The sequence below is a fragment of the Anser cygnoides genome, chromosome 1 (assembly GCF_040182565.1).
Source record: "Anser cygnoides isolate HZ-2024a breed goose chromosome 1, Taihu_goose_T2T_genome, whole genome shotgun sequence".
Lineage (NCBI taxonomy): Eukaryota > Metazoa > Chordata > Aves > Anseriformes > Anatidae > Anser > Anser cygnoides.
In genome coordinates, this window is record NC_089873.1 from 103,710,798 (window position 1) to 103,736,125 (window position 25,328).

Consider the following 25,328-nt stretch of genomic DNA (forward strand, 5'->3'; position numbering starts at 1 on the left):
TCAGGTCTTTTTTATTCATAGATAAACATTTAATACTTGGCCAAAACCTACTAAGTGCCACATCAACATTATCTTTTTCCAAATGTTAATTATACACTTGAAGAATATTTATGCTAATAAAATTTTAATTAGTTTGCCTTTTAAATTTAATTTATTTAGTATTATGAAGCAAGTAAATAAGGTCTAGCTAACCAGGACAGCTATAATTACAATCCCTTCAAACCTTTGTAGACTCATTCTTGAGTTGAGCTTTTCTGTCCAAAAATGGCATCCTACTATTGAGCAGAAAATGAATCACATGACATCATTAAGATTCACTTGCATCTCACAAATTCCATAGCTAATGCCATTAGAAAAGAGCATGCATACACACAAAAAAAACATGGATGCACGATAGACCATCTGCTCTACACAATACTGTGTAGATGAAAGCACAAGGCATTTCTCCAGCTGTTTCTTTTAACAGTGATCATGTAAATTAAGATGTTGCAGTAAAGTCTGTGACATTAAGTCTAAAACAATAGCTCTATCACATGCCAGAGATAATCAAAACACAACCTTGTCCTAAGGAAAGGCACATCTCAGCACATTGTAAATAATGCTTTGCTATCCTTTCATGAGGTAGTTTGCAAAGAGTAAATTTCAGTTAATAGGAGTACGGTTCTCTCATATTTCCTTCTGCTCTATGCTGAAACGGACTGTCGTAATATATACTGTTCATGCTGTACACTGGACCTTCTACTTTACATACGTTGCAAATTCTCTTTATAAAAGGGAACACAACTTCCATTAAACTTCAATGTCCATAACTGCAGTTTGTCACCTGAACCTGTTTTTAGCTGCTGCACTGGAACTGCACTGTAATATGTAGTAATCAGTCAAGAGGGCAGACCAGATGCATAGCATTATTATTATCTGTACTAGACATGGACTAAAACTGCTTAAGCTTTTAGCTACAGCTACTTAACATCACTCCCATCCTTACATACATCCATAGACCTGCTGTTATATGTAGCTTCAAAATCTTTTCCTTCCAGAGTTTTATGTCTTGTTCTTCTGACAGTGTGCATTCCTTAATCTCATGTAGACAGGTTCTGTTTCTATTGCATATGTAAATTTTTAAATCCATATTTATAACTAACTCCATAATCTGCACAGAGATATCAGGTTTATAAGTTTATCCTGCCATTGCCACTGTATCTCCTGCATAGTACTAATATAACTGTCCATGTCTTGATATCATATAATATAGGTGGAAGGAACCTGTGAAGGGACCTCTTTTCCCGATTAAGAATCTTGACAGTATCTAATATCCTGGGTGAGATCCACAAAAGTATCACAGTTCCTGTCTCATAGTTTGCTTTGGATACCAAAATTACTTTTTAACTTTCAAAGAGTAAGTAACAGATTTGCACACCTTTGTGATCTTTGCATTCTTTTTGCTACTTGGCATTATTTCTGCTGCAGCCTAGATATGCCAATTGTTGCTAGCATCTTATACTTTGACTTTTGGGGGATTTGACCACTCAGTGTATAATCAAGTTACTTGTATGATTGCTCAGTCTCAGTTGTTCTGGACAAAAGCTTTATTCCAAAGCAAGCAATAGAACCTCATATTTCAGAACCTGCCTCTGTGTTTCCACAGTATTTTTGTTATCACCATAGGGATAACAGATAGCAATTATAATGTGCTCTAAGCTATACTTTTCAGTAATGGACCATGAATTTCCTGATAGTAAGTGGACAGGTTTGTCTCTGATGGGTTGATCTGACATTGTACATTTCAGATACACCACTTGAAAAGTTTAGAGAAGTGCATGACCTTGAAGTGGCTGAAAAAGTAGTATCTTCAAAGCAAGCAGTTTTCAGAATCAGATCTCTATCCCTATTTTCTTAGAGTCTAACTACTGAGAAACTCAGAATTTCCATGCAGAGGACAGATTTACAGCTGCATTTAACTCACAGTTATCTGCAATTTAGAATACATATGAGGCTCTTCCATAGGATGGTTTGGGTTGGAAGGGACCTTAAAACCCAGCTGCCATGGGCAGTTCCACCCCGCCCTGCCATGGGCAGGGACACCCTCCACTACACCGGGTTGCTCAAAGAACCATTCAACCTGGCCTTGAACACTTCCAGTGATGGGACATACACAGCTTCTGTGGGCAACCTGTCCCAGTGCCTCACTGCCCTTATAGTAAAGAATTTCTTCCTTATACCTGATCTAAATCTACCTTCTTTTAGTTTAAAGCCCCTTGCCCTATCACTACATTCCCTGTAGAGTCGCTGTCCAGCATTTTTGTAGGCTCCCTTTAAGTACCAGAAGTCTGCTACAAGGTCTTCCTGGAGCCTTCTCTTCTCCAGGCTGAACAACCCCAACTTTCTCACCTGTCTTCAGAGGAGAGGTGCTTCACCTCTGTGCTTATCTTTGTGGCCCTCAGGATTCATTCCAACAGTCCCATGTCCTTTTTGTGTTGGGGGCTCCAGAGCTAAATGCAGTAGTCTCAATATTTGCCTTCTCCATCTTCCTGGTTGAGTGGCCTGTAGCAGACCCCCACTATAATGTCACCTGTCTCTTCCCTCCCTTTAATCCTGACCCATAAGCTCTCTATCAGCTCCTCATCCATCCCCAAGCAGAGCTCCATGCACTCCAGCTGCTCATTGGCATAGAGTGTGATGCCCCCTCCTTGTCTCCCCTGCCTGTCCTACCTAAAGAGCCTGTATGCTTCAATTCAAACACTCCAGTTATGGGAGACATCCCACCATGTCTCCATGATACCAATAAGATTATAGCCCTGCAGGTGTGTGCACATCTCTTATCTCCTCTTGTTTATTCCCCATGCTACGTGCATTTGCATAGAGACATTTAAGTTGGGTCCTTGATGAAGCTGATTTACTTACAGCAAAAAAACAGAGCTTAATTTTAATCAAGGAGAAAATAGATTTATAGCTGCTGAGGAAATGGCTATTTCAGCCTGATTGTGAGAAACATCACAACATAAAGACTCCACTAAGAAAAAGAAAATCCACAAGGAAAGGCAAATATTCTTTACTGGTCTTTCAAAGCCTCACTTCTTGAAAACATTTACGTAAGACAGACATAACTAAGGTCCTTGTTTCCAAATAGTAATGTCTGTCTGCAGTTCAATGTTTGTCTTACCTGGTCTCTGAAGGAATCCTTTGGTCTCTGTCCACATTGCATTGCGTTCCTTGTAAGCTTCACATCCTTTACATAAAAAGGTTTTTTCATGAGTAGGGACGCTAATGAAACCTTGTTTCCTTCAAGTAGGTACTCTTTATCCCCTCATCTGCCATCTTAGTTCTGAGCTCTGACTAGAATTTTTCCTAGATTTTTATTAATGATCAAACAGTATGGTTAGTCTGGAGACTACACAGTACACATGTAACACAAACCAGTTAGCTTAATAAGTTGCTAGCAAGTAGAAACAATGACAACTAAAATCAGGCTGCTTCACCTTCAGTGGATCATTAAATTGTCAGTTCTTCTACCAAATTTCTGATTTTAAAAAAATGTGTAGGAATACATTCAAGTACAGAAATGCTGTCCGGATGTGCAGGGATGGGATCAGGAAAGCCAAGGCACTGACAGAACAAAACTTGCCGAGGGATGCAAAGAATAACAAAAATAACAAGTTCTACAGGTACACTGGCGGCAAAAGAAAGACTAAAGAGAACCTATCACCTCTGCAGATGAAGATGGAGAACTGGTAATGACAGATGTGGAGAAGGCAGAGGCACTTGACAAATTCTTTGCCTCGGTCTTAACTAGTGATCAGGCTTCCCACATCTCTCGAGTCCCTGAACCTCTAGTTGGGGGCTGGGGGAGCAAAGTCCCTCCCACTATAAGTGAAGAGCAAAGTTTGGGACCTCCTGACGCAACTTTACAAGTCTATGGGCCCTGAAGACATGCATCCCAGGGTCCTGAAGGAATTGGCTGATGTAGTTGCCAAGCCACTCTCCATCAGATTTGAAAAATCATGTCTGTCAGGTGAAGTCCCTGGTGACTGGGGAAACATCACTCCCAGTTTTAAAAAGGGTAGAAAGGAAGACCCGGGGAACTACAGAGCAGTGAGCCTCAACTCTGTGCCTGGCAAGATCATGGAACGAATCCTCCTGGAGGCAATGTTAAGGCACATGCAGGACAAGGGGGTGATCAGGGACAGCCAGCATGGCTTCACCAACGGTAAATCGTGCCTGACCAATCTAGTGGCCTTCTATGATTGAGTAACTGCATCAGTTGACAAGAGGAGACCAACAGATGTCATCTACTTGGACTTCTGTAAGGCCTTTGACACGGTCCCACATGACATCCTAATCTCTAAACTGGCAAGATATGGATTTGAAGGGTGGACCATCTGGTGGATAAGGAATTAGCTCGATGGCTGCACCCAGAGCATAGTGGTCAATGTTTCTATGTCCAGGTAGAGGTTGGTGACAGGTGATGTCCCTCAGTGGTCTTTCTTGGGACCTGTGTTTTTCAGTTTCTTCATCAGTGACATAGATGATGGGACTGAGTGCACCCTCAGCAAGTTTACAGATGCCACGAGTCTGAGTGGTGCAGTTGATACCGAAGAAGGAAGAGATGCCTTTCAAAGGGAGCTGGACAGGCTGGAGAAGTTGGCCCATGTGAACTTCATGAGGTTCCAAAAGTCCAAGGTGCTGCACCTGGGTCAGAGCAGTCCCAAACAGGAGTATAGACTGGGAGAAGCACTCATTGAGAGCAGCCCTGCGGAGAAAGACTTGGGGGGTTCTGGTGGGTGAAAGGCTCGATGTGAGCCAGCAGTGCATCCTTGCAGCCCAGAAGACCAACTGAATCCTGGGCTGCATCAAAAGAGGTGTGACCAGCAGGTCGAGGGAGGTGATTGTCCCCCTCTGCTCTGCCCTTGTGAGGCCCCACTTGGAGTGCTGCATCCAGGTTTGGGGCTCCAAGCACAAGAAACATGTGGACCTGTTCGAGCGAGTCCAGAGGAGGTCTACAAAGATGATCAGAGGACTGGAGCACCTCTCCTATGAAGAAAGGATGAGGGAGCTGGGGATGTTCAGTCTGGAGAAGAAAGGGCTCCAGGGAGACCTCATTGCAGCCTTTCAGTATTTAAAGGGGCCTTATAAAAAGATGGAGCAGGACTCTTTATTCGGGTAGATAATGATGGGACAAGGGTGAATGGTCTTAAACTAAAAGAGGATAGATTTAGCCCAGACATGAGGAGGAAATTCTTCACTGTAAGGGTGGTGAAGCAGTGGAACAGCTTGCCAAGAGACGTTGTTAGTCGGTCAAGAGAAGTGATTGTCCTGCTCTACTGTGTGCTGGTGCAGCCTCACTTCAAGTACTGTGTGCAGCTCTGGGCATCACAGTACAAAAAGGATGTGAAACTATTGGAGAGTGTCCAGAGAAGGGCTACAAAGATGGTGAAGGTCGTAGAGGGTAAGATATATGAGGAGAGGCTGAGGTCACTTGGCCTGTTCAGCCTGGAAAAGAGGAGGCTGAGAGGAGACCTCATCGCGGTTTACAGCTTTCTCACAACGAGGAGTGAAGGGGCAGGTGCCGATCTATTCTCTTTAGTGAACAGTGATAGGACCCGAGGGAATGGTGTCAAGCTGTGACAGGGGAGGTTCAGGCTGGATATCAGGAAGAGTTTCTTCACTGAGAGAGTTGTCGTGCACTGGAACAGGATCCTCAGGGACGTAGTCATGGCACCAAGCTTGATGGAGTTTAAGAAGAGTTTTGACTGTGCTCTTAGTCATATGGTCTGAATTTTTGGGCAGACCTGTGTGGTGCCAGGAGTTGGACTCGATGATCCTTATGGGTCCTCTCCAACTCAGGATATTCTATGATTCTATGATTCTGAGTTGTGGATGCCCCATCCCTGGAGGTGTTCAAGGTCAGGATGGATGAAGCCTTGGCCAACCTGATGTAGTGGGTGGCATCCCTGCCTATGGCAGGGGGGTTGGAGTTAGATGATCTTTAAGGTCCCTTCCAACCCAAGCCATTCTATGATTCTATGAATGCAAATGTGTTTGATATTTCCACTGTTCTTTCAATTTAAACTGTTGAAAAGGCAGTTCTTTCAAATGAAACTGCTCAAAAAGCAGACAAGCTCAAAAGTTTTCACTGGGGTACACAGACAAGGTATTGTGACAGCTTCATTTCCTTAGAAAATCAGGTTAAAACTGCCCTTCCACAGATAATGAACCAAATTTTTTGCTCAATCCAAAGATCACACAAGATATGCTCCCACTAACCTGGGAAAAGATTTTGTCCACAAGAATACAAGCCAAAGGAGTCAAGAGAGGTTTTAATCAGTGCCATTGTGTAACGATTTTCAAGAAGACATTGTAGAAGTAAGCCTCAGTTTTGGGAGGAGGATACCAAACACCTCTTATATATACCTACGCTCTTATATCTGCAGCAGGAAGAATTTGTATTGTTGGAACTGCTAAGGTGGTTGCATATCAGGTGATAATCTTTTGCATGTTAAAGGAGTAGATTATTACATTCAGACTGATGAAAATGGAGCTAGGCATAATTTATTCTAGTAGTTCTGACATAGAAAGCTATCTGGCCCAGCAAATAATTATACTTTCAGATATCATGAAACTATTTGTTTAAAAATAAAAGAGAATGCTGAAAGTTATTCATATTAAGCTGTAACACCATTCTTAATGAGTGTTGTTTCTTAATGAAAGAATAGGCATTAATGAAAGGGTAGACATTGTATTATGGGAATTGTACATCTAGGTAGCCTCCTCAGCCCATGTTGACCTAGGTACCTAAGTTTTCAAGAAAAAAGAATTTCAACACTTCCCATTGATGAAAATGGACAACTCCACATATCTAAATTTTAGATTTTAATTTTAGATTTTTAATTTTTTAGATTTTAATATTATTTTTTTGATTTTTTTTTAATTTTACTGATGTCAAGGTATACAAATGTGAGATTTTGAGAAATGAATGACAGTTATGAATCTTGCCCTCTGTAAGAACACAAAGCTTTTAAAAAAGTGGTCCTGTACTAATATCTTTAATGCAGCTGTAGTCTGCCAACTTTGTCCACAAATAAAAAAAAAAAAAAAAAAGAGGAATTAAACTGTCTTTAATTTTAAAATACAGGAAAATAGTTAGCTAATTTCCTCTGACTTAAGTGTTGAAATGACATAGAGTACCAGGTTCCCATAGTGATGGTAGAAAAAGATTCCTTCTGAGATCCTTCAGATCCTCCAACTGCAACAAATGGGAGATGGAAAACTACAGGGATGCAAGTTTATCACAGTGATGAATGCATTCTGAAGCAGCTGCTTGCATTCTTTCAAACTGTATTGGCAATGGCATTGGCCAGTGTTCTGGAATTCTGTGCAGCTGGCTGGAATCCATATTTTTAATAAAAATGATTTACCCAGATCTAATTTATTAGATCACTTAATTGATGTGAGGTTCACATCTTGCCCAGATGCTTTCCCTTTCCAGGAGTTATTCAGTTATTCAGGAGTTATTCAAAAGATATGTTTTTAACAGGTAGGGTATATGTGTGCTAGGCTTGTAAATCGTATCATGGATTTTTTTCAATTCTGGAAGGGATACAGGAAGGTATATATACATATATATATATACATATATATATATATATATACTCTATATATACAGGAGGAAATTCATCCCTCTTTTAAGTTCACAAATGTAAGTCCTTGACTTAGTAATCTTTCTTCTAATGCAACTTTGTGTATAGTTAAGTTCACAAGTAGTGCTCACCCATGTGAACCTTCTGAGAGGATGATCAGCTGGTAGGAGAAAGTGGAAGAAATGAATTTTCTCCAACTTGTCAGGTACCCTTTATTGACTCATCTTTGTGTATCACACATGATGCAAATACTATCACAACAGAGCACCAGCTCAACATGAGCTGGCAATGCGCACTTGGAGCCCAGAAAGCCAGCTGTATCCTGGGCTGCATCAAAAAAAAGCATGGCCAGCAGGTCAAGGGAGGTGATTCTCCCTCTCTACTCTGCTCTCAGGAAATCCCACCTGGAGTACTGCGTTCAGCTCTGGGGCCCCTGGCACAAGAAGTACATGGACATATGAGTCCAGAGGAGGGCCACAAAGATGACCAAAAGGCTGGAACACTTCTCTGAAGAAAGGCTGAGAGATCTGGGGAAGTTCAGCCTGGAGTAGAGAGAGCACCAGGGAGACTTTATAGTGGCCTTTCAGTACTTAAAGGGGGAAGGGGAGCTACAGGAAAGCATGAGAGGGACTATTTATCAGGGAGTGCAGTGATAGCAGAAGGAGTAATAACTTTATGCTAAAAGAAGGTGGGTTTAGATTAGATATAAGGAAGAAATTCTTCTCTGTGAGGGTGGCGAGGCACTGGAACAGGTTGCCCAGAGAAGTGGTGGATGCCCCATCCCTGGAAGTGTTTAAGGCCAGGTTGGATGGGGCTTTGAGCAACCTGATTTAGTGGGAGGTGTCCTTGCCCACAGCTGGGGGTTTGGAACTAGATGATCTTTATGGTCCCTTCCTCCCCAAACCATACTATGAATCCATGACCAATAAAATAACATCTGTGTCTCCACCAACTAGCACAAAAGAAATACAAACTTTCTTAGTGCTTTTTGTTTGGTTGGTTGGTTTGGTTTGTTTTTTTGAGGATGTATTTAACAAATTGGAGACATTTGAGAATATATATCACAAATTACAGTCTGATTGTAAGCCCTGGATCCAGTGACACAGAAGAATTTCAAGAATTTGAAGAATTTCAAATGGGGCCCTGAGCAATGAGAAGCCTTTGAAAAAAAGAACAGTATCCCTTTGGCCAGGCTGGACAGGACAAGGTGAAAAAAAAGTGTTTTACACCACAGCAGGGGAGCAAGGCCCCACCAAGAGCCTTTGGCAGCAAGCACCCCTTTGGAATTTTGGAGTCAGGGATACAGATAATCTGTGGCCTGCTGCACTCCAACTGAAAAAGAGATACTAGCAGCATATGAAGGGGTTTGAGCTGCTTCAGAAGTAGTTGGTAGTGATGCACAGCTCCTCTTGGAACCTCGATTAACTGTGCTAAGCTGAATGTTCAAAGGCAGGATTCCCTCTACCCATCATGCAACCGATGCTACATGAAGTAAGTGGGTCACACTGATAACACAACAGCGTTGGATAGGAAAACCCAACCACACACAAATCTGGGAGGTGATCATGGACTGGCAGAGATTTCAGACTATCACCAGAGGAGGAGGTGATGTCTGATGAAGAGATCCCATTGTGTAATAAACTACCAGAAAATGACAAGCAATATCGCCTCTTCACTGATGGGTCTCCTGTAGTATTGTAGGAAAGCATCAGAGATGGAAAGCTGCTGTATGGAGCCCTAAACAAGAAGTCGCAGAAACTGCTGAAGGAGAAGGTGAATTAAGCCAGTTCGCAGAAGTGAAGGCCAGCCAGTTGGCTTTAGATACTGCTGAATGGGAAAAGTGGCCAGTGCTTTAACACTACGCTGACTCATGGATGGTGGCAAGTGCCCTGTGGGGGTGGTTACAACAATGGAAGCAGAGCGATTGGCAGCACAGAGACAAACCTATCCAGGCTGCCGCACTGGGGCAAGAGATTGCTGCCTGGGTAGAGAACCTGGTTGTAAAGGTACATCATGTAGATGCTCACATACCCAAGAGCTGTGTCACTGAAGAACATCAGAACAACTAGCAGGTGGATCAGGCTGCTAGAATTGAAGTGACTTAGGTGGATCTAGACTAGCAACATAAGGGTGAATTATTTATATCTTGTTGGAACCATGGCACCTCAGACCATCAAGGAAGAGATGCAACATATAGATGGGCTCATGAATGAGAGATGGACTTGACCGTGGACATCGTTGCATTGGTTATCCATGAATGCAAAACATGCACCACAATCAAGCAAGCCAAATGGTTAAAGCCACTCTGGTATGGAGTGCACTGAGTGACATATAAATATGTCATAAACATAAATATGTTTATTATATGTTTATTATACATAAATATGTGTACCTGAAGACTTTATTGTTTCTGATAAAAATAACAGTTTTCATCACATTCTTTGCTTTGAAACTGTCCGCTACTTTTAAGGTTTTTCCCAGATATTTGCTGTCAGAGGACACTGGCAGAAATTGTTTGCAGTACCTATATCAAACCTATGACAGAGAGGTTTCCTGAGCCCCACTCACAAAATTATTCTTGTAGGTACCAACTTTGCCTTAGAGTTTCAGAATTACAGTGTTACACTGTGGTGGTTTTACTCAGGTGGGCATCCGAGCTCCACAACAACCTCTCTCTCACTCCCCTTCCTTAAAGGGAAATTGGGAGAAAATATGATGAAAAGGGCTCAAGGGTTGAGACAAGGACAGGGAGATCACTCAATATTTATTGTCATGGGCAAGACAGACTCAGCATAGGGAGATTTTATTACCTAATACTAACAAGCTAGAGAAGTGAGAAACTTCTCTACCTTCTCACTTCTCACCTAAGACAGGAAGAGAATGGAGAGTTCACTGGATGTTAAGTTTATGGGGTTTTTTTGCTTACAAAATGATGCAGGACAAGATTTGGGAGAAAAATGTAAGACCTCATAGAGTTCATATTAAATTAAAATTATATTAAATTTCATATTAAATTAAAAGTAAATTAAAATTTTGTTCAGCATCTTCATCAACGACCTTGATGAGGGAATAGTGTTCACCCTCAGCAAGTACACTGATGATACAAAGCTGGGAGGAGTGGCCAACACACCAGAAGGCTGTGCTGCCATTCAGCAATACTTGGACAGGCTGGAGAGATGGGCAGGAGGAAACCATATGAGGTTTAACAAAAGCATGTGTAGAGTCCTGCACTTGGGAAGGAACAACTGCATGTATCAGTACAGGCTGGGGGATGACCTGCTGGAGAGGAGCTCTGTGGAGAAGGACCTGGGGGTCCTGGTGGACGACAGGTTGGCAATGAGCCAGCAGTGTGCCCTGGTGGCCAAGAAGGCCAATAGGAACCTGGGGTTCATTAAAAGAAGCGTGGCCAGCAGATCAAGGGAGGTGAGCCTCCCCCTCTACTCTGCCCTGGTCAGGCCTCACCTGGAGTAGTGTCCAGTTCTGGGCTCCCCAGTACAAAAACGACAGGGACCTCCTGGAAAGAGTCCAGCAGAGGGCCACAAAGATGATACGGGGCCTGGAGCATCTCCCCTATGAGGAAAGGCTGAGAGACCTGGGTCTGTTCAGCCTGGAGAAAAGAAGACTGAGGGGGGATCTTATCAATGTTTACAAATATCTTAAGTGTGGGAGACAAAGAGCCCATGGCCCATCTCTTTTCAGTGGTCTGTGGGGACAGGACAAAGGGCAATGGCCACGAAATGGAGCACAGGAAGTTCCGCACAAACATGCGAAAGAACTTCTTCATGGTGAGGGGGAGAGAGCACTGGAACAGGCTGCCCAGGGAGGTTGTGGAGTCTCTTTCTCTGGAGATACTCAAGACCCATCTGGATGCCTACCTGGGCAACCTGCTCTAGGGAACCTGCTTTGGCAGGGTGGTTGGACCCAATGATCCCTTGAGGTCCCTTCTAACCCCTACAATTTTGTGATTCTGTGAAAATGCAGTGCTGAACATCTACAGTTTAAATCCTTGTAATCTAGTGGAACAATATAGAAAGGACTGCAGGGCAAGTTAACTGCAAAGATTTAATAATGTGTGCACCACTGGAGAAAAATGTTAGGTTGTAAACTCAAGTATATAATTAAAACTATCAGGATTGAATTTAGAAGAGTTGAATATCACAGTCAATACCTTGACAGAACTGGACAGGACAAAAATACAAATACCAGTTGGGAACAATTATATTCTGGATGAGAGGTGAACTGGATGAGGCAATAGAGTCAAAAAAGTCAGAAAATAAAGCACTTCTGGATCATTTGGGACAAAAGGCTTTACAGGTACATAAACTACTTGTATTCCTTTTCCCAGAGTGACCAAAGAAACTGTCAAAAGGTGACGCATTTAAATCTTCAAATGATCTGGGGAAAAATGTATTTTTTTTATATTGAAGTAAACTGAACTAGGCTAATTGATGCTATACATAGAGAGTACAAGGGAATGTTTTGCAGTGTCACAGTATAGAATATAGGGCAAAGTCTATAAAAGTATTTAGGAGAGGCACATCCTGTCCCCACTGGGAAATTACTGAATTTGAAAGTCAGAAGAAGGTAGAAGAGGAGTTGACATAGTTTAAGTGGTGTTGACTTTCGCAGTACCTGAAGTTGTTGACCCATAATTTGCAGGTCACTTAGCACACGTGACACTGTAATGTCTTCTTCAGTCTTTCTCAGTTTTCAGCATTTTGCTTTATGTTAAGGATGAAAGACGGAGATATACCCCTAGCCAGACCATGGTCTGTATCTCTTTCCACTTAAACTGGTTCTGAAACATTCTATATTCCGTCTTAGAGGCTACAGATGTAAAATCTGAGTCAAGGGATTATAAGAATTCTGGCTCTATTGAAATTTTGCTACTGAAGGTGAAATACCAAGGAAAAACAAAGCACAGTGGGCCAGGATGTGTTGGCACCACATGACTCCCCAGAACAGTAAATTAAATTAAGAGATAACTGTTGTGGTTTAACAACTGATGGGCAGCTAAATTCCAACACACTGCTCTCTCACTCCCCCTCCTCAGAAGGACATGGGGACAAAAAATAATACATAAAAGAAAAACCTGCAGGTTGAGAAAAGGAGCAGTTTAATGAAAGGGAAGAAAAAGAAAGGCCACGCAGAAGCAAAGGAAAAAAATTATTCCCTACTTCCTATCAGCAAGTTATGTTCAGCCATGCATTGGGAAGCAGGGCCTCAATAGTGGTTGCTCGGGAAGTCAAAAACTTTCACAAAAAGTGTCTCTATTTCCCCTTCTTTCCCCCTCAGTTTTTATTGCTGAGCATAATGTCATACAGTATGGAATATCCCCTTAGTCAGTTTAGGTCAGCTGTCCTTACTATGTCCCCTCATCACCTCTTGCCCACCCTGAGCCTACTGGAATTGGAGAGACAGCCTTGTTGCTGTGCCACCATTGTTAAGCAATAGCCAAAACATTGGTACAATATCAGTTCTGTTCTAGCTACAAGTGAAAAGCACAGCGGTATGTGGGCTTCTGTGGGGAAAGTTAATTCCATCCAATGCTGACCCAGTACAGTAACATATCCCACACAGCTTCGTACACCGCTTACTGAACGTGCTAACAGATTTTCAGGTAGTGTAAGGGACTTTCAGATATTGTGAGCTTTCTCAGGCCTACCTCATCAATAGAGCCAGATATATCACCTGACAATTAAGAATCTATTATGGATCATGTCTTTCATATTGGCAACACAGTGTTCAAAATCCTTTGACAGTCGGCCCTTATTTGCAGGAGAAATATTAAATTATTACAACTTGCCTTTTACAAAGCTGTGGCAGTTTGACAGAGAAATTTGTTACTAAAGCAGAAAACCTAGCTCTTAACTGCCATGTGTCAATGTTAATGCTAGTCAGTGCATGTTTGGAGTCACCCAGTTAAGCCAACACCAGTGTTTTCCAATTACTTTGCACTGATGACAGTATCTGCAGAGGGACATCAAGGAAAAAGCCATTAAGGAAATTTTCTAAGACAGAGCAAATAAGTTAAAGAGACAGGAATAGTTAGCAGCTATTTTCCCAGATTTCACTTATGATAACCCGCGTGTCTTTGGTGTTACTACCTGTTAGCTCTTTACAATATTACTATGCCAGTCATAGAGAGAAAGGTTCTTTTTTAATGATGCCTCTTAACAATACTCTGTATTCTCCTAGGTTTGCCCTGTCCCATCCCAGCCTCCACAGCCTACTGTTGTTCCGAAGCCAGTTCAATCTGTCATACATGTCCCATTGCAACCAAGCTGCCCGGGCCGAGGCAAGATGGCAAAGCTCCTCAATCCAGAAGAGATGACATCCAGGGATTATTATTTTGATTCCTATGCTCACTTTGGAATTCATGAGGTAATATTTATTTTTATATCAGTAATTATTGCAGAATAAAAAATAAATAAAAGCTTTCTGTGATGTATGAGTTATTTATCCCCCTCACACTTCCTAATGATTATATTCTGCCTTTCCTCAGAACACTGGATTATCTGATCAAGTACCAAAGATATCATCCACTTCTCCAGAGATCTGTGTTCAAAACCTCTGTCCCACTTAAATCCTTACATATATGAATTTGCCACAGCACTTATATTAGCTATCTGTACACTGGTGATCTTCATCTGAGTACAGCTTAGGGCATTGGTGAGGACTGCAAACTAACCCAATCACACACGGAAACTACCTCATTGTTAATTTAGTCTTTTGTTCTCTTGCATATTTGAGCACATGCTAACAGAAAAGTTACTCAACTGACAAAGGAAGCCAAGTAGTTTTTTGACTCCTGGCATGTTATTTGAATGTACAAGCTGCACTAATGGGAACATATATCTCAATATCATCCAGGAAATCCATTCCTGCAAAGAATTCACTATACACAGGGGACCATATTTACTAGAAAAAGTTGTCTGTGGACCCACTCTAAAGATGCTAATAACATCTTACATTTGCATGACCCAAGAGTATGGAATTTTAAAGACATGGCAGCAAAAAGGCCAACAATGTGAAATCAGTGGCACTTTTCACAAACCACATAATGAACTATTTCCACTAGTCTAGTAATTGTTTCTGGAGCTTTTATATAAACAGGTTTCTGTCTGCCAGTTGCACCTTGTCAGTGTACCATTCAGATATTCAAAAATATGATATTCAGATATGAAAGAAGACAGAGGAACAGTTGTGTGGGAAGGAGACTAAAGAGAACTACTAAAAGATACATTGGAGACCTCAACTCAGATTGAGTTCCTGATGGAACGATACAGCTCTGTAGGTTTCATGGAGTGCAGGGAGTGCCTCTTGCTGAGGCTTGAGAGGTGGGAAACGGCCTCTTTGCCTGCAGGAGGTCTGCTCTGGTCTGCACTGATCTGCATCAACAAGTAAAGGAGCTGCTAGAGGAGGCTGGCAGACTTTGCGACATCAAGGATGGGAGAAAGAGACTGACTAGGTCTTCTCCGAGGTACAAGAGCCAGGTTCAGGAGAAGAACCTGAACCTGGCTCTTGTACCTCGGAGAAGACCTAGTCAGTCCCTAAATGTACTGAAGGGAGAAGAAATTTGAGTGGTTTTCATTGATATAGTTTGATTAATATATACACAGTTGAGAGCAAGTTGTCAATTAAATGAAATTCATGTACTGCTGCAGTCAATGAAGTAAAAATCAGCTCCTAACAATGACACCTTAAAATAGTGAAGTAGTGGTCTAGGTTATACATAAATATCTTCTCAAAATTGGTCCTATGAATGAGTGAACAAAAGAACAGAAGGAGATTGCCAAATAGAGCACATGATTTCCAAGCTCAGCTGTGGACTAACTACATCTTTTTCTGCAAGGCTGACAAGATTGCCTTTTTAAAATGCTTTAAGGAATTATTTCTCTTGTGTTCAAAGAGGAACCTCAGAAAGTCTATAGGCTGAGGCTCTAGGTTGTTCATGATTTAGGAGAAAGAAGGAAAGTTTGCATTTCTGCATGGCTTCTGTCTATGCCCAGAGCAGTGCTGTGGTCAGATTAAGTTCTGATTGCCATTTGTCTATTTGTAACAGTGAAGTAATATTTAGAGAAATAAAATTGTATGAAGGGCATCATGCTTATTCTTAACAATTCACTTCTAAGCAGCTTGCCTTTTAAAGTTGCTTTGATGTGTGCATCCCAAAGTACTTGAAAAACTCTTCAGGTTGTTAATAATGCTTGAATTACAAGAAGGAAATAAATTCAGCAGCAATGTTGAATATATATAAGCACTTCAAATAATAAGACAATGTTTTGTTGTTTGGTGGTTTGTGTTTTTTTTTTCACCACAGGAAATGTTAAAGGATGAAGTACGTACATTAACCTATAGAAACTCAATGTATCACAATAAACATGTTTTTAAAGATAAGATTGTCCTTGATGTTGGAAGTGGCACAGGAATCCTCTCCATGTTTGCTGCAAAGGCAGGAGCCAAGAAAGTATATGGGGTAAGAAGACTTCCCATCATGTTTTGGGTTTGTTTGCATATTTTGCCTGAGAAGAAAACAAGGAAAATGGATTTACATTGATTTACGTTTCTTACTTGTCTTGGTTTGAAATTCTTCCCTCCAAGCTTTTGTATGACTTGAGTTACAGTGCCTTCAGTGGAGGTCTGAAGCTTTCTATGATCTTCAGTAGGGCACCCTTTCCAAATCAAGACATACTGCCTGCTTTTTGGTGGAAAAGGGGGTCTGGAGGAGAGGGGAGGGTCTTTGGTGTTCTGATACATACCCACATTTCCTCCTGGCTGTCTCCCAGATCCCTGGCCATATGGTCTTCCTCCCTCCTCTAATTCTAGAGTGAGTCAACTCATTGTAGAGAATTCACCCAGTAAAAGAAAAGTAAATACTTTTCCATGAGTTTGTTGTTATTGTCATTGTTTGCTTTGGATTTCTTTACAGTTCAGGCTCTACCTCAGGCATTTATAAAGCTCAGTGGGACACGAGTGTCAGCTCATCCATGGACTGTCCAACACTGAAGCTAGAAACACAGGAAAACTTAGCATTCAAGGAATTTATTTAGGTGGGAAACTTCTCTGCGACAGCCTAAGATTTTCAGCATTCTTGACACATGAGCTACCTCACCATAAACCCTGTCACCTATCAGGCTGCAGAGTTGTGTTTGTGCTGGAAAAACAGACATTGCAGAGATAAAGAAGCGGCAATCACATTCAAATTCAAAATTAACTCTATGATCCTTTTAGCAAAGAGTCCCAGTGGAAACTGTGATTGTTCTTGTTAAAAAGCAAACATTTGACAGGAGTTATTACACAGAGCTGAGATGTTTCAGTTTCTTCTCTACAGTTAGTTTTTCAAATAGCATGTTAGGGGAACTGTTGACAAATGCAGAGTGTTGGTTTTCTGGCTACCGTGACACTGAAATCAGTCCTTTTCTCACTCTTTTCCTTCTTAAGGTTCAAATTCATCCATTGTCCTGCCTAGTTCTTCTTACCAGTTCTCATTCACTGTTGGAACTTAGTCAATGACAGTCAGCCAACTGCTAGAATCATCTCAGGGTCTCCAGGAGGTGCAAAGTATAGAATCACTGACTCAGAAAGATTTAGTCTGGAAGACCTCTGGAAGCCTCTAATCCAAACTCATGCTCAAAGCAGTTAAGTTTAAAACTATATCAGGTTGCTCAAGTCCTTGTGCAGCTCAGTTCTGAGAACCTCCAAGGATGGAGACTAAATTCTCTCTAAGCACCAATTTCAATGCTACAATCAGCAGAAATTTCCCTTGCTGCAGGCCATGACTACAGTCTTTTGTCCTGTTACTGTGCAATTCTGAAAAGAGATTGACTTTTTTTTTTCTCTGCAATCCCTTTCTGGATAGTTTAAGATAGCTATTGGATTTCCTCCTAAGCTTTGTCTTCTACAAACTAGACAGAACCAGTCCCCTCAGTTCTTCTTTTCTTCATGCCTTCTCACACCCATCATGGGAAGACAGTGGCAACGAAGCTGGTGAAGGGTCTCGAAAACAAGTCTTATGAGGAGCTTCTGGGAGAGCTGGGGTTGTTTAGCTTGAAGGCTCAGGGGAGACCTTGTTGTACTTTACAATTACCTTAACGGAGGTTGTAGCAAGGTGGGGATCAGGCTCTTCTCCCAAGCACCAAGTGATAAGACGAGGGAAAATGGCTTCAAGTTGCAACAGGGGAGGTTTAGGTTGAATATTAGGAGAAAATTCTTTACTGAAAGGGTTGTGCAGCATTGGAACAGGCAGCCCACAGAATCACAAAATGTTAGGGATTGGACGGGACCTTGAAATATTATCTAGTCCAATCCCCCTGCCAGAGCAGGAATACCTAAATCACATCACACAGGAACACGTCCACGCAGGTTTTGAAAGTCTCCAGAGAAGGAGACTCCACAACCCCCCTGGGCAGCTTGTTCCAGTGTTCTGTCACCCTCACCGTAAAAAAGTTTTTTCTCATATTGAAGCGGAAACTCCTATGTTCCAGCTTGCTCCCAGTGTCCCTTGTCTTTTCATTGGATGTCACTGAGAAGAGCCTGGCTCCATCCTCCTGACACTCACCCTTTACATGTTTATAAACATTAATAAGGTCACCCCTCAGTCTCCTCTTCTCCAAGCTAAAGAGACCCAGCTCCCTCAGCCTTTCCTCGTAAGGGAGATGATCCACTCCCTTAATCATCCTCGTGGCTCTGCGCTGGACTCTCTCAAGCAGTTCCCTGTCCTTCTTGAACTGAGGGGCACAGAACTGGACACAATATTCCTGATGTGTTCTCACCAGGGCAGAGCAGAGGGGGAGGAGAACCTCTCTCGACCTACTAACCACACCCTTTCTAATACACCCCAGGATGCCATTGGCCTTCTTGGTCACAAGGGCACAGTGCTGTCTCATAGTCTTCCCACTGTCCACTAGGACCCCCAGGTCCTTTTCTCCAGCAGGGCAGTCCCCAACTTATACTAGTGTTTGGGGTTGTTCTTGCCCAGATGCAGGACTCTACATTTGCCCTCATTATATTTCATCAAGTTTCTCCCTGCCCAGTTCTCCAACCTGTTGAGGTCCTGCTGGATGGCAGCACAGCCTTCTGGCGTGTCAGCCACTCCTCCCAGTTTTGTGTCATCAGCAAATATATATGGATATAATATTCCAGATGTGTTCTCACCAGGGCAGAGTAGAGGGGGAGGAGAACTCTCGACCTACTAACTACACTCCTTCTAATACATCCCAGGATGCCATTGGCCTTCTTGGACACAAGGGCACAGTACTGGCTCATGCAGGACTCCCAGGTCCCTTTCCCCTTCAGTGCTCTCCAGCAGGGCAGTCCCCAGTTTATACTGGTAACTGGAGTTGTTCTTGCCCAGATGCAAGGCTCTAGAATTGCCCTCATTATATTTCATTAAATATCTCCCCGCCCAACTCTCCAGCCTGTCTAGGTCTCACTGGATGGCAGCACAGCCTTCTTGCATGTCAGCCACTCCTCCCAGTTTTGTGCCATCTGCAAACTTGCTGATAGCACACTCTATTCCCTCATCCAAGTCGTTGATGAATATCTTGAACAACACTGGTCTCAGTACTGACCCTTGAGGGACTCCACTAGATACAGGCCTCCAACTAGACTCCATCCCATTGACCACAATGCTCTGGTTTCTTCTCTTCAGCCAGTTCACAGTCCACATCACTACCCAATCATCCAGTCCACACTTCCTCAGATTAGCTGCGAGGATGCTGTGGGAGACAGTGTCAAAGGCTTTACTGAAATCAAGATATACCATATCCACTGCTTTACCATCATCTATCCACCTGGTTATATCCTCATAAAAGGCTATCAGATTGGTCAAGCACGACATCCCCTTGGTGAAGCCATGTTGACTGCCCCTAATGACCCTTTTATCCTTGATATGCCTAGAGAGAGCACCCAGGATAAGTTGTTCCATCACCTTTCCAGGGATGGAGGTGAGGCTGACCGGTCTATAGTTACCTGGGTCTTCCTTCTTGCCCTTTTTGAAGACCGGGTTGATATTTGCTTTCCTCCATTCTTCAGGCACCTCTCCTTTTCCCCACAACTTTCTAAAGATGATGAAGAGTGGCCTCGCAATGACTTCCACCAGCTCCCTCAGCACCCTTGGGTGCATCTCATCAGGATCCATGGATTTATGGATGTCCAGATTGCTTAATTGGTCCTTAACCCATTCCTCATCAACTGAGGCAAACTCCTCCTTTATCCTGACTTTCTCTGGGGCCTCAGGGGTACAGGGCTCCTCAGGAAAGCCTCCAGCAGTATAGACAGAGACAAAGAAGGCATTCAATAACTCTGCCTTCCCTGTATCTTCTGTCACCAGGGCACCCACCTCATTCATCAGTGGGCCTACATTGCCTCTAATGTCAGTTTTATCTGCAGTGTATTTGAAAAAGCCCTTTGTGTTGTCCTTGACCTCTCTTGCAAGGTTTAATTCTAAGGAGTCCTTAGCTTTCCTAGTTGCCTCCCTACATCCTCTGACAAGTCTTATATTCCTCCCAAGTAGCCAGCCCCTCCTTCCATGATCTGTAAACTCCCCTCTTCCACTTGAGTTTGCCCAGAAGTTCCCTGTTTAACCATGCAGGTCTCCTGGCTCTCTTTCCTGACTTCCTACCTGCTGGGATGCCCTGTTCTTGAGCTCGGAAGAAGCAGTCCTTGAACGCTAACCAGCTATCTTGGGCTCCTTTTCCTTCAAGTACCTTGTCCCATGGGATTTCCCCTAGCAAATGCTTGAAAAGGCCAAAGTCAGACCTACTGAAGTCCAGGGTTGCAATTCTGCTTGGTACTCTGTTCCTGCCACATGAGATACTAAACTCCACCATCTCATGGTCGGTGCAACCAAGGCTGCCCTCAACCTTCACAACTTCAACCAGTCCCTCCTTGTTAGTGAAGAATAAGATCCAGCATCGCTCCTCTCCTAGTTGGCACTTCCACCATTTGCATCAGGAAGTTATCATCAATACACTGAGGGAACCTCCTGGGCTGTGGATGGCTGGCTGAGTAGGCCTTCCAGCAAATGTCAGGGTAGTTATAATCCCCCACAATAACCAGTGCCTGTGTTCGTGAGGCTGTTGTCAGCTGTCTGTAGAAGGCCTCATCAACTTCCTCATCCTGATCTGGTGGCCTGTAATAGACACCTACAACAGTATCCCCCATGCCAGGCTGTCCCTTAATTCTCACCCACAGACTCTCAACTCACTCCTCATCCACTCCTGGACAGTACTCATTACAACGTAGATGCTGTTTCACGCAAAAAGCTATTCCGCCACCTCACCTTGCTGGTCTGTCTTTCCTGAGAAGGACATAGCCAACCATGACCACATTCCAGTCATGTGAGCTGTCCCACCATGTCTCTGTAATTGCCGGTAGGTCATAATTTCCTGAGTGAACACGGATTTCTAATTCCTCCTGCTTATTCCCCAAGCGACATGCATTGGTGTACAGGCACTTAAGGGAGAGAGCGGAGCACATCGATTTCACTAAGGGGGTGGGAGGTCTCCCGGTCTTCACCACTGCTATTGCGCTGCCCCACTGGTGCAAAACCCAGCTACAACCAACTCACATAGTTCTAGTTCCATTTGTCACCCAGCAGGACCATGGCACTGTGGCCCTGTAAGGCAGCAGCTGGCTGGTTCTAGCATCTTCCTGACCCTCTGTGATGCGTTGCCTGTCCCCTGATTGGCTGGCTAGCGATTGTCAGCTGTTTTGCAACTGGCTTGTCATCAATAGTGGGTATGGCTTCTCCTCCCTATATAAGGGCCAAAGGGGGGCAGTGGGACAGAGTGTTGCAGAGGGGAGATGGCAGATGGTGCTGCAGCTGGTGGCAGAGGCAGTGGCAGAGGAGGAGGTGGTGGTGGTGGTGGCGGTGGCGGCGGTGGTGGTGATGGTGGAGGAGGATGAGGTGATGGTGGTGGTGGTGGTGGCGGAGGTGGAGGTGGAGGAGAAGATGGTGGTGGAGGAGGTGGTGGTGGAGGAGGAGGTGGTGGTGGAGAAGGAGGTGGTGGTGGAGGAGGAGAAGATGGTGGTGGAGAAGGAGGTGGTGGTGGAGGAGGAGAAGATGGTGGAGGAGGAGGAGGTGGTGGTAGAGGAGGTGGAGGAATCATAGAATCATTAAGGTTGGAAGAGACCTCCAAGTTCATCCGGTATAACTGTCACCCTATTACCAATGTCACCCACTAAACCGTGTCTGTAAGTGCCAAGCCCAACCTTTCCTTGAACTCCCCCAGGAATATTGACTCCACCAGCTCTCTGGGCAAGCCGTTCCAGTGCCTGACTACTCCTTCTGAGAAGAAATGTCTCCTAATTTCTAACCTAAACCTCCCCAGATGCAACGTGAGGCCATTCCCTCTAATCCTTTCACTAGTTACCTGGGAGAAGAGACCGACCCCCAGCTCCCCACACCTTCCTTTCAGGTCGTTGGAGAGAGCAACCAGGCCTCCGCTGAGCCTCTTCTTCTCCAGACTAAACAACTCCAGTTCTCTGAGCTGCTCCTCACAGGACTTGTGTTCAAGGCCGTTCACCAGCTTTGTAGCCCTTCTCTGGACACACTCCAGGGCCTCGATGTCCTTCTTGTACTGATTGTCCTTGCAATCTCACTGACTCTGTGGGTTGTGGGTTTTTGTTTGTTTGTTTGTTTGTTTGTTCGTTTGTTTTTGTTACATAGAGGTCTTTTCAGTACAATGTTATGCCTTTAGGTCTTTATAAAGCTCCCTGTATGCTCTGAAAGGAGTGAGGGTATCTGCTGTTCAACTGCAGAGGTGAGAACACAGCAGACACCGGTGTGCAATGCTGGTGACAGAAGGAGAATTGTGGAGGAGAAGGAGGTGGTGGAGGAGGAGGAGGTAGTGGAGGAGGAGGAGGTTGTGGAGGAGGAGGAGGTGGTGGAGGAGGAGGAGGTGGTGGTGGAGGAGGAGGAGGTGGTGGAGGAAGAGGAGGTGGTGGAGGAAGAGGAGGTGGTAGAGGAGGGGGTGGTGGTGAGAATAAGATCCAACAACACTCCTCTCGTAGTTGGCTCATCCACCATTTGCATCAGGAAGTTATCAGTGCACTGGAGGAACCTCCTGGACTGTGAATGGCTGGCTGAGTAGGCCTTCCAGCAAACATCAGGGCAGTTAAAATCTCCCACAATAACCAGGGCCTGTGATTGCGAGGCTGCTATCAGTGGCCCGTAGAAGGCCTCATCAACTTCCTCATCCTGGTCTGGTGGCCTGTAATAGACACCCACAACAGTATCACCCATGCCACCCTGCCCAGGGAAGTGGTTAAGTCACTATCCCTGAAGGTCTTCAAGAAACGTGTAGATTTAGAACTTAGTAGCATGGTTTCGTGGTGTGTGACCTTTAGTACTAAGTTAAAGGTTGGACTAGATGATCCTAGAGGTCTTTTCCAATGTGAATGATTCTATGATTCTGTGATAAAAGCAGAACCTACGATGATGTTCATCTAACTGGGGAGCTGTTGTAGGACATGTAGAGATATGATTGGCATGTCTGTTCATGGTTGGGAATGGGAAGCGATGGATGAAAAAATAAGTTCAATTATCCCTTGAAACCCTAGCTCATCTTCTGCATTTAGTCATACAAAATTCAGACCAGTCACTGCAGTAGAACTATCCAAATTCTATGTTACTTTCAGACAAACAAGACGGTATTGGTAATAAGGAGTTAAAATGATACATGAAACCAAGGTACACAGTGGACGTTAACTGATTTAGATAAAAAGGTGGTGGTGAGGACACAACCCAGGGGAAAAAGAAATCTGGCAATGTGGTAACTGTATCAGAAGAAGATTCAGTAGGAGGAGATAGTCACAGCATTATACTAATGTCTGAAAAATAAACTGAAAGTAGGAGTGAATATACACACAATGAACTAGACACAGTTGTAGAAACAGATGTTTTATTGGAACACACAGCATTCATAAAATCCAAATGCTCTGCAAAATTTGACAGACTTAAGCAGATCATTGAGTTGAAAGAGAACCAGGGAAAAAGCTGAAAAAGCTGAGCTATTTTCCTATTTTTTCACCTACAGAATTAAGTATTTTCTTGTTCTGAGTTCCTTAAAAAAAAAAAAAAAAAGTACCACAGTATAAAGCCCAAGTCAAAATACAGATTAACATCTTTGACCATCCTAAAGCAAGTTTATTTTCTGAAATGTATCTGCCTTCCTGGAGCATTTGAGCCTTGTTTTTTGACCTTTTTTGGGGTGGGGCGGCGGGATGATTTTGCTTCTTTGGGAATTATGCTAATTTTCTGAATCTTGCAACCACTGATGAAATAGAATTTTTGATTCCTTTGCAACCTTTTCTCTTGAAAGTTTGGAAAGCCAACCCCAAACCCATACATACCCACGTGTTATTTAAGAATCATCCCAAAAAAAAGCCAAAAGAATGGTCAATGGACAGATGTGAACACAGATAGGAAAAGTGAGTGTGTTATAGTGGCAGTAGGTATGGACAAAGCTTTTAGTCTATACAGTGTAAGGGTATGTAGAAGGAGAGTGTTCCTTCAAGGGGTCTGGTCAAGGGCCTTTTCTGATGCAATTATGGTTAATAAGAAAGGGAAGCAGTGGTGGGAGCAAAGTCTGTTCAGTCACACTAATTGATGAGGGCATGTGAGACTATTTATTCCCTCAGGGTTATCTGTTTGAGGATTTATAAGCTGGGAGACAACAACCAGAAACAAACCTGGTCAGTAGTACTGATTGATGAGGAAAGAGACCAAACGTGGGAATGTTGATGCAAGCAAGGTTTTGGACCGAGGACCTCTAAAGCAGGATAATAATAAGAAAAAGAAGGGGGAACAGTAACGAAAATTGCTGACCTAACAAAGCAAAATGGAGATAATGACAATAAACAAAGCTCCCCATCACACTGGCTGATGAGCTATCAATGTCCAGGCACCACTTCCAGGAAGTTCAACCTACATTTTGCAACTGATAAAAGTGGGAACCAGGAAGGGGTCAGCCTGGGAGCAGAGTGGGAAGCTGCAGAACTTTGCAAACCACTTGAGGTGTGCAGAGGAAGGTGGGGCCAAAGGGACAAAGAAGGGGGATAGGTAGAAAAGGGTATGTAAGGACAAGTCATAGGTAAAACAGAATTCGTCAGTATATTTGTTTGCGTCAGCCCTGCACCTGATCACTGCAGCCTGTCCTTCTTATATTTTCTCATTAAATCTTTTCTTAACTCTCTCTCTGAATATTCCCATTGTCTCTCCTGTGTGTATGTTTGCTGCAAGAACTATGTGCCAGCTACAGGCAAGACCTTTGTGTCTGTGTTAGTGATGACTGGTGCCTGCTACTGTAGTCAGACTGGGGGAACAGGCACCCCTGGCCAGTGGTGCCAGCTGCCGGACCAAGTGCAGGGGCCTCAGTACCAGTTCCTGGTGAGACCTGTGTGTGGGTGAGTGGAAGTTAGTGCCAGCTACTGGAGTCTGACCAGGGGTGTAGGTGCCCTCAGCCTGTGGTGTCTGCTACTGGAGCAAGCGGGGTCCTAGCATCAGCTACAGGAGCAAGTGGGGGTCTTTTACTCCCAACCCTTGGAGCAGGAGCATTGACTGTTCCCAAGACCAACTACTGGAACATGAGCAAAGTGAGTGCAGGGTGGAATAGTGGTCACAGCCCTTGTGCCTGAAGCCTGCTGCTGAGCAGGGAGTTGAAAGCTTGTATCTTGCCCAGACCTGGT

At 43.6% G+C, this 25,328-nt stretch overlaps 1 protein-coding gene across 3 annotated transcripts in view; it reads left to right on the plus strand.

Annotated features, from left to right (window-relative positions):
- PRMT8 (protein arginine methyltransferase 8) overlaps nt 1–25,328 on the plus strand; it is a 75,547-nt gene that overhangs the window by 24,364 nt on the left and 25,855 nt on the right. For all 3 annotated transcript variants that reach the window (XR_007159709.2, XM_013199977.3, XM_013199976.3), the window contains exons 2-3: nt 13,833–14,018; nt 15,958–16,113. Coding sequence is in view for 2 of the 3 variants with exons in the window: in XM_013199977.3 (XP_013055431.1) it covers nt 13,833–14,018; nt 15,958–16,113 (342 nt within the window). In the remaining variant the exon portion in view is untranslated. The remainder of the gene's footprint in view (nt 1–13,832; nt 14,019–15,957; nt 16,114–25,328) is intronic.